We start from the raw sequence: 19,757 nt of genomic DNA on the forward strand, positions 1-19,757 counted from the left end.
TTCTCCTCAGAGATCTTGAAGGTCTGTTTTTCAGAATTTCTCCTGCAGTGTCTCCTTTGGATTAAATGATCATGAAGAAATTCTTCTTCAGTGCCTTGAACGCTCTCACCTTGTTGTTTTGGCTTCAGATTTTTTTAATGAATCTAGGTGGATATCCATTGTTTATCAGTGTCTGCCGTAGTTTACCAAGTTCGTTGTCGATTGTATCTCCAGTACAGATGCGTCTAGCCCTCGAACAGAGAGAATCGATCAGGTTTATCTTTTGCTTCAGTAAGATCAAAATTTGAAAATCTGTGTATTGATAATTCTATGTTGGCTTTCTATGTATTGACCTTTGTAGGGAATTGTCAGGTCTACATCTAAGAAGTAAAATCCTTATTCTGACTTTGATTACATTGTTAACTTAACTGATTGATGACAATTACTGAATGCATCCAGGATGTTCTTAACATTGATATTTTTGTCACAAATAATGAAAGTGTCGTCTAAGTATCTCCTGTATGGATAGACATTATCAATTGTCGGTTTAAGTATAATGTTTTCGAGATTAGAAATAAAACAGTGAGCTAGTAGTTGGCCGAGTGGTGACGCCATTGACACACCGTCAGATTGTCTATAGAAGTCACTGTTGAAAACGAAGTGGATGTTAAGAGTGCATCAAAGAAGTAGTTCATCAAAATAACATATCGAAACACCGACATCCAGTTTATTATTTATAATACAATCACATAGTAGGCAAATTGTTTCCGTTGGAGGTACATTTTTAAAAAGAAAGGAGATATCTAGTGATGTCAACCTTTTTCCGATTACGTTGACACTTGAAATTGAATAAAAAAATCAAACGAATCAGCAGTGGTGCATCTACTGAGTTGATTTCTGACGTCGTAGAATTTCAGCCAGCCATTTTTTGATGACAATGATATGGCAAATTATTCATATTTAGTATAGAACGTAGAGGAGTATCTTTCCCATGTACTTTAGGTAGGTCATATAATTAAGGGATAATGAATCCAGTTGATACAACCTAAATAATTAAAATCGTCAAAAAGAACATTTTCTTCTCTGAATTCCTTTTTTTCTTCTTCAGTGACACAATGGGTCTCTTTCGCTGTCTTCGAATCATTTAATTGAATTCCATTGCACAAGTACTTTTAAACTCAGTGAACTAACGTACATAATTATCATTTGCATATCAATTCTAACTTAACCTTCAGACTACCTAAACACTAAAGTTATAGTTTATAATATACGTATGGTTATTTCAGAATAAGTACATTTGTCAGTTTACGATAATAACATAAGATGTGAAAAGGTCAACGTAATGCCTTTATTTATTTTATCAGAGCATAAATTTAGCCAGTGTAAATAAGAATGAAGAAAGGGAAGTAAACATGGGAACGAAATCAACGAATAATTAGCCTGATTTTCTTTAAAAATTTACATAATTTAAAAATGTAATACTTATTGGTCTTTCATCTAGTAAATCTATTATTTTCTTATATCAGAAATAAGAATCGACTGTTCGAATAATGACAACAATCAATATGGAAAACTATTTATTTTTAGGATAATATGGATGAAGAAAAAAAGAAGAGATTAGTCGAGATTCTTGGTTTCTTCTGTAAGGCAGCTCATGAATACATGACTGTTTAATGACCATGTCTACGTGAAAAAACATAACTTATAAAAATAACCAAGACTGAGATGAGACGGATACTTAATAGTTGTTACCAACTGATTTTTCAGCATGAAACACTAATACAGTTAACTTAGTTGATGGAAAAACGAATAAACAATTTGGTACAAAAGTTTATTGTTGCATACGTGTCGCTCATTACTTATACTTGTAAGAAATAACGAGACACCACTGCGATTCCCACGACGTGGAGTAAGAATATCAAGGCTGGTACGTGTGAAGATATATTCATCACGAAAACACCAACACGAACCTCATCAAAACCCATTCATTATATATTGATTGTACATACATTTCAATGAAACCATATATGAGAAATATCCAGAATTTTAGCATGTCATAGTGAACGTAGTTCATGTTAATTTAATACAATAATATCATATCTTGAATAAACATAACACTAAAGCAAATCAATAGGCGAGACTCTAATTTATGGACCAGCCAATCAGAAGCGTTGTAGAGATTTCAAGGTCACAGTGCCAACTTCAGTGCCTAATGCAAACATACGATCGGTTCACAGAGAATTTTGTACAAAACGGGATAATTGAGCGGCTATAGCAAATAAAACGGCGGGACTATAATTTGTGGACGAACCAGGTATAAGATAATAGATTTCGGATTTTGGCGCGAAAGCCTTTCATCCGTTTGGCTAAACAGATTTCTGGCATTATAGCTGATGTCAGTTCGCGATGAAAACCCCATATATAATTCCTAAGGCAAATTACGACAATTATTGCGAACTGGATAATAAAAGCACTAGCAACACTGGTTGCAGCCAGGCACTACAATATATACGGCTGTTTTGAGAGCGTACGGACTCCTAAATAGGCTTGGTTACGTGCACCGTGTCGTTATCCACAAGTGGCATTTTGTGTACTTAACAACCGGAGTGCACATAACACAATCATCGTTATGTTGAATAAAATAACGCAACGAAAATAAACTAAGTATCACTCTGGATGATCATCATAATAAATTAGAAACGAAATTAATGTTGATCAAGAATTAAAATGAGCTAAAAATATAATTCTACCTTTTCATCCCACCATATCAGTTTTAATTTCTAACTTGAGTTGACTTTCTATGTAATACAACAATCATCCAATAACGTCGATATATTACTACCTGATTTATGGTAGAGTATTACTTCACCAGTCACGACGCCTCTTTAGGATTTTGATAAAGTATCTTCAAATCAGTTACGATTTCGGATATTGTTATTAGTTAATTAGGACATTTTTGGAAACTGGTCTAGTTTCTTCTTTTTTTACTTACTATAAAAATGAAGATTATGTCATAAAACAGGACCTTATATTAAAACGGTTTGATCTAAATGGTTTCTTTTGCTAATTTATAACTACAAAGGTGAAAATACCATCTACCTTTTTACCTGATGATTATTTACGTATAGTTTTTACTAAAATTTAATTGTTTGGCATTTTCATTCTTATTATATTAAAAGTTACTAGATTTTCTTAAAATAAACATTTAGTAAAGAGGAAATGCCTTGAAGTGAATGTAACAGTTTAACTAACTACATATAAACAAACTTTTATTAATCCTTTAATTAAATTAAAAAAATAGTAAAGGGTTTGTGAAAACTTAGTTTGTCGATACATAGGAAATAGGTATTTTTTTTACTAGTTACTACGAACAGATTCATAAGATTATTAGAGTGAACAGGTAAACAAGCAATTTATTATTATTATTATTATTAAACAAACAAACAGACTAATTAATAAGCTTTGACAATGTTAGGGAAGTAAACAAAAGTAACATGGTATTATTTATTGCTTACGAAATAGTAAATTCATGCTTTATTCGGACTACTTTATTCTAGTAAGATATAGTCTGGATGAATACTATAAACATGTTGATTTGTTTGCATGAAAAAAAATAGTTCAGTATAGAAATGAACTGATGGAACAAAAAGTAGAGTTTACAACTTTTTAACTAAGTAAAACACTACCATACATTGCCATGTAACAACATGAGATACTGTACCTATTAAAGTAGACAATATTAACAGCAGAAATGAGTGTAACACTGTGTTGTGCTACACCAGTAGCTCACTGTATACATATCGAATCATAACAGTTTTAGAATTAATTTCAAAATAAATAGAGTTTTATAAACTTATAGCATAAATAAGGTTTATTAGACATGCCGAAAGAAAAGTTGTGTATTTTTCAAATATGTATATTTAGTTTACTTTATTTGAAAGTTTAATATATTGCCCAATAAAACAATTATTTTTAGTTGGTTCATGGTAGTCAGTGAAGTACTGTAAACCTGAATTTCATACTGATTGACGCTTATGAGTGAAGGGTGTCTACAACCTTCTAGGAAATAGCGGCTCCAATGGAATTCAATCAGGTATTATTCAACGCTCCAGCTAGAGACATTACAAGTGAGCAATTTGAACTAGGATGGATATGCAGTAGGACCGAGATGTGTAATAATTGTGCACCAACTAATTTGTTCATAACAGACTGACTACTACACCACTGGTTACTACTGTGTGAAGGGTGCGAGTAAAATATATCGTTGTTTCTAAATGATTAATATAATAGTGGGAATTAAAGACGTTTCCATATATTAAAGTTGTGTGTTAGTTATATCTGATTACTCGCTTTATTAGTGACTAAATATAAAAGTAAAATTCAAAATAGAAGGGAAAACAAGCGTGACCATTCTAGAAATGTTGAATACCTAAAAATATCAGCGCACGAAGTGCCAATAGTTACAGTTTGTTTTCAAATTAGAACATTATTTAGCTTTTGAGTTTGTGTATAAAAATTTTTAAGTATAGTGGATCTTCCTCATATCTAAAGATTATTAAATTTTATACAAACACAAATATGAGGTTATTCTTTCAGCGGTTTTATGTCTCCTTTCTATAAGTTCCCGTAATCTTAGCATATTTTAGGCGTGAGAAATGTACTAGAATGTTTGCTATTCTAGAATCTTAGAGTTAAAAGAGGTTGAACACTTAAGTTCACCAAATAACAAACATAAATAGATGACAACTTAATTTCTGTAATAGGGTAAACGAGACATATTAGCACATCATGTGCTCATTAGGATGAGACGGCCGTTCAATGTTTCCAGATTTTCGATCAGCTTGTGAATCCAACTTAAAAATAGTACAATCTCCCCCGTATAGCTCAGAAGGAGAACTCCGATAGCTTAGTGATTCATGACTCGAATGATTTAATCTTGAAGCTTTCATTGTCAATCAAGACAACATTATTGGTAAAAATTTTTAAAGAAATCAACCATTTGAAATTTCATTACAGATGACTAATATCTTTTATAAAGTTGGAATTTTATTGAATAGGGCTATAATTATGTTGATAGTTTCCATACGTTTATTTAGAATTTTAAAAAAAGTTTCGAGAAATATGTATCATTCATGGCACGTGTGCTCAGTTACATTTGCTTGATTTGCGTTTAACAATGAACATTGTCATCAGCGCGTATAATGATGTTATTTGAAATATATCTCTAGAAGTTAACCAGTTTTACATGATATTGTCAACTATCTGAACTTATGTAAAATGTTTAACAGATTGATTTATTTAAGACGAGAAATCTAGTTAGATTCATACTGAAAATTAATATATAACTGACTGTTACTCTTGTATTATTGTTTCTGTGTTAACTATTCGTATTACTATTTCAGATTACAATACTTAATCTATGAAAAAAGATTTATATGTACTGGTTTAGCTTTACTCTTGGTTTAAGCCCATTATTATGTAGTACATATGGAAGCTATTTATAAAAAAAACTATCAAGTAGTATGATACTCATATAGTTTCAAGCATTATTATTCAGTAATATCATATGAATATCATATGAAGTAACGAACTCTACTAGAATGATCGTAGGGAATCCCAAGTACTATGATTATTTATTAATACAAACTGAATCCAGTACAATACTACAATAATAAACTTTAATTGTTCACTTTAGTGTTCGTTATAACACTGCAAATCGCTCCATAACTCTACCAAATAAGATATTATATGATAGATTTAACAAATAAGTTTTGGATTTATCAACAATACTATTACTTGTTCATGTTTATTAACAAAATAAATTAGTAATGTTAGAATGGGTAAACAGATTGTTGCAACTAAATCTTTTCAATAAAAAAAAGAATTATCAATTCCATTTTATAGATTAATTCATCATGTAAATGGCAATGAATAACAATGATGATGTAGTTGCAAAGCATGAAAACAAAATAATAAAAAAATCATGGATTTTGTTATTATTTTGATTATTTTTATTTGATTTTTAACTTAATAGACTATACACAAATGATTTATCATATTTTGGCAGTAAAAATAAAGGAAATTTGTAAGAAAAAACCACTCGTTTTATTGTATCTTCATTAATCACTGAATTTTAGATCGGTATAAAAACATAAAAACACCATGTGTACAGTATGATTAATGAATACAAAAATAATCACCTTGTGCATTTGTTGTTTTGGTGAGATGAAACAAAGTTCGTAAGTAAAACGAGTTATATCACCGCTAATAATAGTACTACTAATAATAATACTAATAATCATATAAATAATGCTGGTACTATCATATGTTGAATGCATTTTATACTTAGATTTAGCTTTTATTAATAATTTTTATGTCAAAATTATCAGTAGCCAAGAAACTAATAAATTATTTGTTATTAGAAAAAAAAACAATAAGTAAAACATCTAGAATAACATCATTTTTGTTATTTACCAAGTTAGATAATACAAAACAAAGGAATGTTAAACGTTAGTTATTAAAGGGGATAAATTGAAAAGTCAATCTTGAATTAGGCATTCATTTTCAAGTAAAACAGCTAAAGTAGATAAGTAAAAAAAGAAAACTAGTTTTAGAAGCCAGTTAGTGAACTTTACAACTATATATCTATGTCATAACGTAGTCAACAATTACAAAAATTCTTGAACAAATTGATTTTTAAGGGGATTTTGTACTATTTATACCAAACTGGTTACTGCTTCATAAATTATAAATAAATAAATAAATAAATAAATAAAGGCTACTAAACACAATACGTATGTTGTGCTCGAACAATATAATTAGAGGTTTGAATCATTAAGAATAATCTTATGAAAATATACCAACTCTATGAAACTGAACAAGAGAAATAAAAGATATTATGTGTGAAATTCAAAACTTCAAAATGTTATCTGAAAACATGGATAGTGGCTAGCAGTGGAATCCAGGACGCGCGTTTCATCCTATTCGGAACTCATCAGCTGGATGCTTATAAAGCTTGTGAATTAAGGCAATATCAAAGCAATACGCACAGTATGCACATATGCCAATAAGAGACTGATCAACTGCAGTCTCAAACCTCAATGGGAAGATTTACTCAAAACAATACCAAGTGACGTTAACTGAAAACATTTCACTATCCTTATTTTGTTCAAAGTGATAAGCACCAAAATGAAAATTAATTAAGTATTGGGAAATTTCGTGAGGCGACAACGGATTCAGTTTGTAAAGCAATGTAGAAATTAAATTAGTTGAAGGTAGGTAAGTATTTTAGTGTGATCATTACCAACTTAATAAATACCTGTAAAATTATGAACGTAAGAAGATTTGAAAGAGCACTATCTATAAGGATTTTTAGACACTATTGTTAAATCTCATTTTTGTGAAAAAGCAAAGTTTTTAGAAGTGTGATCTCTGAACAGCTAGTAATAACGGATATAAAAAAAATATATAAATCCTAATCAAATACCTAGCCTCAAATTTGATTTATTTTGATGAAAACTCTGCCATCAAGCATTTTCGACGTTTATTCTGTATATAGAAAGGAAGAGTGATTAATACCTCTGCTCTGTTAATTTTGACCAGTTCAGGAATTCTTTAATTTACAAGGTCTTCCAGTTTACATCCAGTTCATTTCATATTGACTAGTTAATTTAATTATATAATCACCTATCACACATCCTATATGATGTTAATGCTATCCATGAACCCCTTATGGTTTTAATTATAAGACTTGATTCAAACATACAGATATCCTTTCATTCCAACTACATAATTTTATGTTTTGTTTATCGATTTTGTCAACTTGCTTAAAACTTTCGAATAGTTTGTTCATATACTCTCTATTATTCATAGAATTAAGTTGATCAAAGCTGATTAAAAACCCTAAAATCGAATGAACACATTTTATTCTGTAAATCTTGATATTATTACCTAATTAAAAATTTATTAATAAAATGAGATATTTTTTGATTGAAATCATGAGTTAATTGAAGCTAGACCACCATGGAAAATCTGGAAGCACCATGAGGCCGTTTCGTCCTAGTATGGGACTCTTCAGCAGAGCGCATCCATGATCCTGCGCCCCACGAGATTCGAACCCAGGATCTATCAGTCTCGCGTTAAGCGCCTAACCAACTAGACCACTGAGCCGGCATCCAATGGTGTTAATTTCTAACCTCAACCAATCCACGAAATTGCGCGAGCATCTTCGATTGTTCGGGATCGTTGATGCGCATTACTGAGGAGTCCCATACTAGGATGAAACAGTCGTCCAGTGCTTCCAGGTTTTCCCTAGTGATCTAGCTTCAATTATCTCATGATTCCAATCAAAAACTTAACAATCTCCACAACCCCTGGACTGAAAATGAGATATGTAAATATCAACAACGTCTATTAGAATTTCACTTCACAAAATAGAATCTATGTCAAATAAAGACATGAATCTTCTTGTCACATAAATCAAATTATAACTCTTTCAGTATTTCAGTTTTTAAAATTAATTTACATATCAACAATAAAATTACAACAATGTATAGTAAACATTAGTATCAATTCATTATTTGAAATTATTGTTAACAAAACTGCAAAACAAATTTTAAAAAAAGGAAGGAAAAAAGAAAAATTGAACGAAATATTGAATTCGTAATTTATGAGAATGATAAATTTCAAATGATATTTATGTGTAAATGTCATAAAACTAAAGTGAATGTCTGAAATAAGTGATTTATTATATTCACTTATATGGATGATAATAATGCCAAAAAAACATTACCGGCTTTTGAAAAATTATACAAGTAATATTAGATTATTTAGATTTAATACAATAGTTATATTGTTCTGATAAACAATGTATTCTCATTGTATTATCTAAATTCATCAGATTAACTGATTATTTTGAATACACTCTATTTTTTTAATGAATGAATAGCAATAAGTTGTCTGAAGGATAATGTGGTGTTTGTGTTAATTAATAATTCCTTCCTGTATTATTCTGTATCTGACTTCAATTACAAAATACAATACTTTCCAGTGTATTGTCGGATTTTCCTGTAACCTGAACCTTAACTCATTTGTAACTGTTAGAGTACCGATTTGACAATCTTAGGAATTACTAGATAAAATATAAATTGGACTGCCTCGTATTATTACAGACAAGCATAAATAAATAATAAAAATATTCAGACAGAACACTCTCAGAGTGTATAATGTGTGAGTTTTGATAACCTGCCATTCACATGGGTTACTCATTCAAACCCCATGCTAATTAGTTTATTAATTCTGTTGTATAGTTTTATGTCTAAGCGATTATGTGCCTCCCTTTTGACGAATACTGTTTTACTTGTTACTAGCTACTGACAGAAAATCATTATGGTGTATTTCTATTGTAGGCTTGATAAACGTTTCCCCAAATTTTGCTATAACCTGACCACCATAGAAGTAAGCTGAAGATAAACTGTGAATTTGCTTTAAGACATATATTCATGGGATAAACATTCACTTTTGTGAATGTTATCTTGTCGAAATATATTTGTTTTAGCTCGTACCTTTGGGAATCATATCCATGCTAATCTGTATTATGAGAAACCTATGACAAGTTGATAATACGGTATAAAAAGGCTAAATCAAAATTTGACTCATGATTTTCGGTCAATGTTACTTCCGTTTCTAACTCAACATGAGGATCATTCAAAGTGATATTTATTTTATTTTAGGTGTGCTATTTTGTTCAACATAACATTGATTTACTTCAGTGTTATGTTTATTCAAGATATGATATTCTTGTATTAAATTAACATGAACTACGTTCACTATGACATGCAGCACCAGATTTGCTAAAACTCTGGATATTTCTCATATATGATTTCTTCGAAATGTGTGTACAATCAATATATAATGAGTGTATTTTTGATGAGGTTCGTGTTGATGTTTACGTGATGAATATGCAGTGACCTACTTTTATCAACAGAACGCGATTGGTGTAATGAAAACAATTATTATTATAACCAATTTTACCAGGGATTGTTTTACCGCACTTGTCTGTTTAACTGTACTAAAGACATTCTTCCTTCCGCTGATTGTGACCTTGCACGAACTCGGTTACGTTCAGCTACCACACTTGTACTACTTTGGCACGATCTCGGTATTCTTTCAATACCACGAGATCGCCAACAAATACATCTGGACTACGGCTATCAACTGCCTCCTGATATTTGGTCTACGGGGGATCTTATCGGTTAACTGACACGTAGTCTTCCTGTAGTGGCGAACATAGTCAACCGCGAATCGACGCAACACTACAAATATATCTTCACATGTACCAGCCTTGATATTCTTACTTCACATAGTAGGAATCGCAGTGGTATCTAGTTATTTTCTACAAGTATAAGGAATGAACGACGTGGATAAAATATAATTTTAAGAGCTAAAACCCTTATACTGAAATAACACTGAAGTTTAGTTTTATATGTTTATGTGCATTCCCACGTAAAAAAGTAAAAGGTAATAAATATCATTTCTTTTTAAGGTCGCTAATACATGTAAAGAGTTTCACGGTCACAGACATATGTTCTTCCGAATATACTAAACGGTCAGACCTTAGGAAGCGCTCTTACTTGAAGTAGACTATGACCTGGTAGTTTCTTACTTCGAATCCCTAACCGAGAGATTAGGCCTGTTTAACTAAATTTATTGCCTTATAGCGGTATTGGTTCTAACCACACGATCCTCGAAGCTGAAGATAAGATAACTGAAAAAATTTACATCCAATATTTAACATGGAGAGAAGATCAGCAATGGTGAACATGGGAGCAATAAATTGAAATGGCATGGTTCGACCATGCAGGCATGATTACATTATGTAGACTCCTGCTTCTTGTATATAATGTATTATTCTCTTCTTAGCCCAAATACGTTCTTCAGAACTGATAAACATCATATTGTTGATTATCACAATATGATGAGTCAGTATAGGCAATTATGTGACTTCCACGTAAAATCTTATGCATTACGTACTCAAGTCGTGGTAAATCTGCAATTTTGGGATGAGGTTTACCATTGTAGTAGTAAAGACAAATGTAGTTATATCAAACTAGACCATAGTTCCATAGCTTGCTGAGTTAAAAAATCATGGGGTTTTTATTAACGTCTCTTACGTTCAACATTTCAGTGATTCCTTACCTGAGCTTGTGTTTTTAGCTGTTCAAATTAAACTACACAACAGGAAAATGACCAGGTAATTAAAAAATAACAGATATTCATACAAACGTTGATGAAGTCCGTGACTACTATATTGACCTGGCATCAAGCGGATTTACTGTACCATGTCTTCTTTGCTTGATACCTATAACCATCAATAGTAATGTACGCATATGCAACTGGCTAGAGATCTAAGACCAGTTAAAATAACAAACACTCGTAATGTTAATTTTAAATCTCCGCATTTGTTTGAACCATGGTAATTTTGACCATAGATATACCTCCCATAATCAGAGGGTCTGTATACCCGATGACTCACGTAAACCGTTTTAGAGATACCGCTACAATTACTTTTCGTACATTTGCTAGGGAACCGTGTAACAACTTTAGCTGTAAATCAGTAGCGACACTAATCTGTGGATGAGAGTTCGAATTTGAATTATCATGTGCTAAGAAACCTCCGGTTTTCACGCGTTTTCGGACAGCCGTCTGGAATCTATGAACCAGTCGTTCGAAAAAGCTTACTAATCAACCATGGTATGCCGATAATATAAATAGAGCAGTCAAAATAAAGACATAACAGCGACTCTCAAGATAGCCTGCTGTGCCATACTCACTAACCTCGAGAAAACAGCGTTTTGTTGTGCCTTATTGTGGTGTTTGAATTAACTAATGATTCTTTTGTACTAGTTGAATGCTCGATTTCGAATTCCAAATACAATACATTCGTTTGTGTTTGTGTCTCACTTCTTAATTCAATTTCGTTAATTCTGGGATTCCTAGTTCATAATACAATTCAAATAATTCAAAACATTATATTGGCGTCGCGATGGAGCCTGCAATGGAAAAGTTAAATATTCATTCAACTTCGGAAGCTTTTGAAGATTACTTTGAAAGGTTCGAAATCAGGGCTATGACCAAGGAAGATGATGAGGATGTTAATATTGTGGCACACTTCCTCACATTCCTTGGAAAAGAAACATACAGCTTATTAATAACTCTGGCTATGCCGGAAAAGCCCATTTCGCTTTCTTATACAGCTCTCAAGGATCTACTGCTAGACTATGCTCAGTATACAAATTTCGAATGTCGTAAAGGAGGAAGATTTCGTAAAATGATTCATGAGGATATAAAAAAGTCCGCTACATTACGTCATCCCAACCCAGTTCATACTCAAGGTTATGCAGACAATTCATTGAGGAGTTGCAATGCATTTCACGAAGATGGGCACAAATTTGGTCAGTGTTTGTCCTGTTGCAAGTTCCACTCTTCTTATTCATGTAAATCTCGTAATTCTAAGTGCTTCAAATGTCGTGATATTGGACAAGTTCAGTCAGTTTGTAATGCTAATGTTCATCTTACTGCAACTAATATTAAGACTTGTAATTCTGATTCTACTGAGTCGAGTATTCATGATGATCATTTATCTTTATCAACGATTTCAAAAGACAGTGCAGAGTCATATGGCAGTTCAGAGTTAAATGAAATCCAGAATTCTTGTGGGACAACAGTTCCTAATCAACCGATTTATCAGAATTCTCATGCTATTGTACCAGGTATGACTTTTCCTAATGATTCACATATTTCTAATGAAATTACTTGCAATTCTGAGGAAAATATGTTAAATGTACCAAATCATGATCGAAAACCTGATGTGGTTTGGATAGATGCTGATTTTTCTAACGATCCTACGCTCTGCAATGACAGTCCTAATGAATTTCATAAGAATATTTCAGAAGAATCAAATCCTGATGTCATATCATATATTACCTATCCTCATAATGCATTTGATCCTTGTGAAAAACCTGCTCAATGCGAAGCACGAGTACTAAGTGACCTCGAGTTTGATTACATTTCGGACGATTTCATATCAACTGCTGTTTACCCTTATCACAAAAACAGTTCTAATGTTTACTCTAAACAATGTGAGAAGTATGTTTTAAATGAAGCCACATTATTAATAACTTGGGGATATAAAGATCCAACATTATTTCGTGGGGGAGGATAGTGTTGAAAAATCTATGGTTCGAATTCTAGATATTAATGATTTCATTACAAAACCGACATGCTGGTTGTGTACAATTCCAGGTGAGTCTGTTCCGATTTCGTTTGTTAATTCCAATACTAATGAGCACTTTCTAGATATTACAAACTTTTTATCTTATACAATGTCGGACAGACTCAGGATGGACTTAACAAGAAGACGTGCAACCGATTACAAACACTTATACTTCTACTTAAGCTGTGGCGGATGTGGTGTTTGAATTAACTAATGATTCTTTTGTACTAGTTGAATGCTCGATTTCGAATTCCAAATACAATACATTCGTTTGTGTTTGTGTCTCACTTCTTAATTCAATTTCGTTAATTCTGGGATTCCTAGTTCATAATACAATTCAAATAATTCAAAACATTATACTCATTGACTTACTGGGCCTTATTGCTCATTCTTTTCAGTCAACCGGTCCCACTATGTGCTGGAATCTCTTCTTCCTCAATGGTTCAAAACGTCAGTATTTTTATGTTGACATAAATGAGAACCAACATATTGTGCTAATTTATTTTGATAAGAGATTGATAGTGTATTTGAAAGATATTATGGTACAACATATTTTAAACTTTTGACATAGTCCTCCCTTAACTTATTTGTCAGGTTGAATAACATGTTAAGACTGCAACAGTTACTAAATACCTGAAATAAATAGCTTTACAAGTTTTATTGCGTTTCGGTAAACCGCGCTACACATAACTAGTCAGCCCCAAATCCATACACCTTGACATCTTGACCTACAATTAAAATGTACGTTAGAATTACGTCATTTCCAAACTTCAGCTATCATTATCTTTTGGATCGCTGTGTAAAAAGAAATTTCAGACGGTAGCATTCTCACGTTCTGTGATCTCTTCGAAATCATCAAAGGTTCGCTTACTGAAGTAGAAATAAACAACAACTGGCTGTCCTTCATGTTCAATGAATTCAAGTGAGGATAACTGTATCACTGAACAGGAGTCTTAGCGTGCAGTGTCACTTGTGAAACATCTTTCAGCCACCCATCAACGTTAGTCATCCCGTTCACGTTTTGTGTTATGCCACCAGGCACTTTGTATATATTTTTAACTGCAATAAATATTTTAACCTAGAGGAAGCTTCAAACTAATTCTAGGGGGGTCATTAATTGAAAGGCAACGTCACGGTTTCTCTCATTATTATTTCCAGAAGTTCTACTTGACTCAGAGAAAAATGAATGGAATTTTTTGGGTATAACTTTAATTCTTTTTCTCAAAGACTGCCTTTGATACAACAATATTTTTCAGATATCCATTTACCATAAATGTGTTTAGAATCTTCATTTCAATCTGACCTTGAGACAGCAGTTTCCTTTCTTTTCGAAAAGAGTTATGGATTACAGCTCATCAATCAAGTTGTACAATACTTCCCCGATCACTGCAATATGCTTCGACCCCTCAAGAAGAGAAGTGATAACTGGGTTTGAGGGTATAAATGTTATTTATTACCAGTTTTAGACGGCGGAATTGTGTACTGGGATGTTATAATCGGCCGGAAAGTTAAAAATCTTAATATTCACACCTCGTGGGTCACATCGATTTACTATTGGTATGTAACGAACCACTGATTATGAAATGACAGGGAGTCAATGAAAACTGTCATAACCATGAGTCATGAAGGTATCGTTGCGTTTTGGCAGGGACTGTTATTAATCGATTGGTATAATGTGAGTGAACTCCAAAGATGATGGGTAAATTTTGTTAAATTTAATGTAAACTAGTGAAAAACGGCTAAATTTCAACAGATTTTGAAACCGTTGTAGTTTACTGCCGATACTTTCACAAGTCAGAGTCAGGCATCCAATATATTGTAGCCTAATATTAGACTGTAGTGGCGTACAATTTACAGGAGTTCGTTCAGACTTCATTCATTATTCAGAAGCCACGTATTTTATTTTCACTGAACACCCTCTAATCCTGAGGTTTTAATGTGGCTTTGTAATATTCATAACACTTACATTACCTCACATGTTAGTATCCAAATATTCAACGTATGGCTTTAAAAAGTATCAGTCTCCTAGTTCTGGCTAAAAAAATTTCAGATAATTTATATGCCTAAAAATGGAACTAAATAAAATTAACCTCTTGTACTTGCATAAATTATGCCATTGTGTTATCAAAACTTCTACGAATTGACTTTGTAAGTCTACCTCAACATGTACTGAAGCTTTTTTTAAGTAGTTGTAGCGTGGCGTCGAGTTGAGATTAACTATGAACACCGCTACCAAGAAACACGTGCCAAATAGATCAGAAGGCGTAAGAAGCTCGTTCCAAATGACTCCATAAAATCCCCGAGAAGCCAAATATCAGAAGGCAATTAATGGACCAAGTCGAGTTATATTTGCTGGCGATCTCGTGGCATCGAAAGGATACCGAGATCGTGCCAGGATACAACCTTGGTTACAGAAGGTAACCGAATTCGCGCGAAGTTACAATCGAAGTGTAAGTAAAAGAATGGAAGCAAAATAAAGCTGTCATTAGCACAGTCAAACAAAAGCACATTAAAACAAGCACTGGTACAGTTGGTTATAAGAATAATTGTTTCTATTAAACCAGTCGTGTTCTCGTGATAAATGTGAGTCACTACAGGAGCCCCCCGCTAGAAAGGGTTTACACTTTCGATAAATAGCGGTTCAAATCGTGGGACTGATCGGCTGACGAGCGATTGTAGGACGGAAGAATTGGCGAACAGGAAAGCGATCGTTGATCGTCGAGTTGCCAACGAAGGTCGTTTTCGGAGAACGGTACCAGGAGCGATGTGCTGTATTTGTTGCTTGAGTTGGCATGCTACACGAGAGTGGTTTGTATCCAGAATCTGAAGATTTCGTTCGTAGGGAATGCGGACCAGAAACGCTGCAGACGAAGGACGAAACCACGTTGAGCCAAAAGACCAGAAGCGACCATAACGATCATGTTCGAGACCAAGCGTATGCCAAGCATTCGAAACCAAAATATCGACTGAGTGCGTTGACAAGAGCATGGGTGGCCAGTCCAGCTTTCGCCAAAGTTGACTGAAGTCGACGGGACCAAACGGAGATGGTCGAAGGCGTGGGCTCAGGAAACAAAAAGAAAATCAAAAAAGAGAAGAGTGTAGCATGCGTGTAGTATAGGAATAATCCTACACCGTATCGGTTGTTGACTGTGCGACTATTCGCGGAAGCGTACGGGTAACCGTACTCGGCGACCGGAACGTGAGACGGTCGTCTCGTTCGTATCTCGTGAGCCTGCAATCTCATCCGAGGTCAGAGGCGGCGTGGTCTGCTGATCTGGACGTGAGACTGTCGTCTCGTCCGTAGACGGTGCAGATGACGCGTGCTGTTGACCGGGACGTGAGAATGAGGTCTCAGATGTATCTAGCGTGGGACCTGAAGAAGACTTAAGGATCCCGCTAGTAGGTTTGATAGGTCTAGCATTGAATCTCAGGTTATCAGATAGGGCACTGTCATCGACGTGTGCTGGTTTGAGACGATCAATGCTGACGATCTCGACGCGTCCATATCGATCAACCTTGAAGGTCTTTTCGTGACGAGCGATCACGTGAAAAGGGCCTTCGTAAGGTTGTTGCCAAGATTTGCGTACCGAATCTACTCGTACAAAAACATGTGAACAGGTAGATAACTCTCGAGGGAGAGCGACCTGTCGATGTTGTATTCGAGTTGACACCGGAGACAGCGTTCGCATAAATGCAGACAGTCGATGGACGTAGTCTGATTTACCGAAATTAGGTCTGCTCCGTGGTGTGAAGAATTCTCCGGGCAGACGCAATGTCGTGCCGTATACAAGTTCAAGGGCGGAACATTGGATATCTGCCTTTAAGCTCGTTCTCACCCCTAAAAGAACGAGCGGTAAGGTTTCGTGCCAGTTGCCGTTTTCGTGTGCTCGTAGAACACTTTTAAGTTGGCAGTGAAACCGTTCAACTTAACCATTTGGTGCTGAGTGGTAGACGGATATGCTTATGCGTATGCATTCCGTACCAAGCAGCCGGGTCAGCGAGGAGAATCGTTAATAGGGTAACATTTCTCGAATAAAGCGTGGAATTCATCATCACGCGAATAAAAAGTGACAAGGATTCGGTACACATACGTGTGAGTCTATTATATTAATACTATTCTTATCGTTATCCGTGATGTCGCGTATATTATATATTAAAAAATATGAAAATATACGACAAACGTGGATAGATAAATCATAGACTCACCGAATTGGCTTCTTTGGAAGATTTGATCAGAAGTTGAGGCGTGTTCCAAAATACGGGTCACCAATTGTAGCGTGGCGTCGAGTTGAGATTAACTAGATCAGAAGGCGTAAGAAGCTCGTTCCAAATGACTCCATAAAATCCCCGAGAAGCCAAATATCAGAAGGCAATTAATGGACCAAGTCGAGTTATATTTGCTGGCGATCTCGTGGCATCGAAAGGATACCGAGATCGTGCCAGGATACAACCTTGGTTACAGAAGGTAACCGAATTCGCGCGAAGTTACAATCGAAGTGTAAGTAAAAGAATGGAAGCAAAATAAAGCTGTCATTAGCACAGTCAAACAAAAGCACATTAAAACAAGCACTGGTACAGTTGGTTATAAGAATAATTGTTTCTATTAAACCAGTCGTGTTCTCGTGATAAATGTGAGTCACTACATAGTAAAATAATGTATTGTTTAATTGTTTAGGATGGGATAATCTATAAAGTCTGACGTTGAAAAGTTTTGTTCAAGGTTAGTTTATAAGCCTACAAATATAAATAAGTACACTGAACAACTAAGATATATACGTTTATATGTATGTATTTATATGAGCGCAAGATAAATAACAAACATAAAGTTGTGTTTAGATTGTCAAGCGGTGAACGTGTTAACATAGGTATTTTAGAAATTACGGATTCAAACTATACTGTTCTCTGAACAACCCCAAAACGATAACATTCTGATAAACAAATATAAAAGCGACGTGAGTAAAGAGGTATTATGTATTTAAACAGAGACAGAAACAGATCAAAGTATTTCATGTCCATCACAAGGGAATATGCTCACACTTCTTAACTGAATGTCTCTAGTTATCGGCGTCTGTTAAGGCTAACATAGTCAAAATTAACTCCAAGTAATTACAAAGCTTTTTATTTTATGGAGATTATACTATTACGACTTTTTTACAGCCCATTGGTTGCACTAATGCTTCCCATGAAGTGTTGAGAAGGAAACTGTATCCGACCACATTGTCTTACCTACGAGAAGTTAATTTCTATTTAGAACGAACTCACTCAATTCGGAATTATTTTGATCGCTTAAAGTGGATGCAGAAAAGTGATTGGAATTGGTTTCTTTATGGTATTTGAATGTTTTAAGTCCACAGATCCAAATCTTAGCCACTAAATGATAAAACCTCATTAGTTTGATAATGACAGGCCTTCAAAACGTCAAATGACTTTTCCATAATTTCTGACTAAATGTACTGCATTTTCAGAATTCATGGACTGTTCATAACTGAAACTAAAAAAGCTCATATGGTCATTTACTTTTTTAAGCTTTTCGTTGGTTTTAAAGCTAACAAACTTAATTTTCGAAAACAAACTAAGGTGTTTTTAGCTCAAAAATCAAATATAAATTATAAAAGATCATATCGAATGAGTGAAGTCTATATCAAAGAAATGATTCAAAGTCTTGATTTTTCATCTTTCTTTGAATCGCGTCATTATGTCCTTTGTGCTGGTAAAGGTAATTTGGAATGGATCAGAAAGGAAAGAATGAAGTCTTAAACTACTTATGATTAAAAGTCATTGAATGAAGTGGGATCCAGAAGGGTATTATTCATTTTAGAACTTAAAATTATAAATCATTTATCGGCTAAACATGCTTCAAAACCTGATTACTGATAAATAAGTGCAATATTTATCTTGAAATGTCATTTGTAATTAAAAGTAAGGAAGATATGTTTTAATCATTATCAATTAACAACAACTAGCTTATTAGAATGAAAAAAGCATTTTAAATTCCGGGCTGCAAATGTAGCTTAGTTCTGATTGTGTAGGTAGCGTTTGATTTTACAAAAGCTCACTTTATTGATAATATTTTCACAAAATTGGACTGTATTTATTTGTTAATTTGAATGTAATTAATTGATCTGTAGTTACTTTACCATCGTTTTAAAACTACTTATCCGTATAACGATGGTCATTTGCAACTAGATTCGTGACCATTCGGCTTTTTCCACTGAAAAAATAAGGGATATAAATTATACAAGACTACATACTATCTTTTTACTTTAAACTATGAATGAATTTTCTTTATAATCTAACTTTAGATATACCGGCCAGTTTACACTTGTTTGGTCGTTGATAACTTGAAAGAATTTATTTGCGGAACTGGTAACGGATTATTGATATTTACAATCGATAAACGTATGTCTTTATTTCACTGTTGTAAAGTAGTTCACAGTTCATTGTTTCATCCGTTTCAACTGCTTTTTGACCAAAAAAATCAAACATGAGGAAGGTCATATTATAT

The 19,757-nt window shown here is 33.7% G+C and overlaps 1 protein-coding gene across 1 annotated transcript in view; it reads left to right on the forward strand.

Moving 5' to 3' along the window:
- Positions 1-6,352: 6,352 nt before the first annotated feature.
- MS3_00010190 (uncharacterized protein) overlaps positions 6,353-19,757 on the forward strand; it is a gene marked incomplete at both ends in the record, with an annotated part of 45,359 nt that continues 31,954 nt past the window's right edge. The window contains 4 exons of the mRNA XM_051218556.1: positions 6,353-6,488; positions 14,719-14,809; positions 14,843-14,927; positions 19,555-19,651. Coding sequence (XP_051074801.1) covers positions 6,353-6,488; positions 14,719-14,809; positions 14,843-14,927; positions 19,555-19,651 — 409 coding nt within the window. The remainder of the gene's footprint in view (positions 6,489-14,718; positions 14,810-14,842; positions 14,928-19,554; positions 19,652-19,757) is intronic.

The sequence above is a fragment of the Schistosoma haematobium genome, chromosome 1, assembly GCF_000699445.3.
Source record: "Schistosoma haematobium chromosome 1, whole genome shotgun sequence".
Taxonomy (NCBI): domain Eukaryota; kingdom Metazoa; phylum Platyhelminthes; class Trematoda; order Strigeidida; family Schistosomatidae; genus Schistosoma; species Schistosoma haematobium.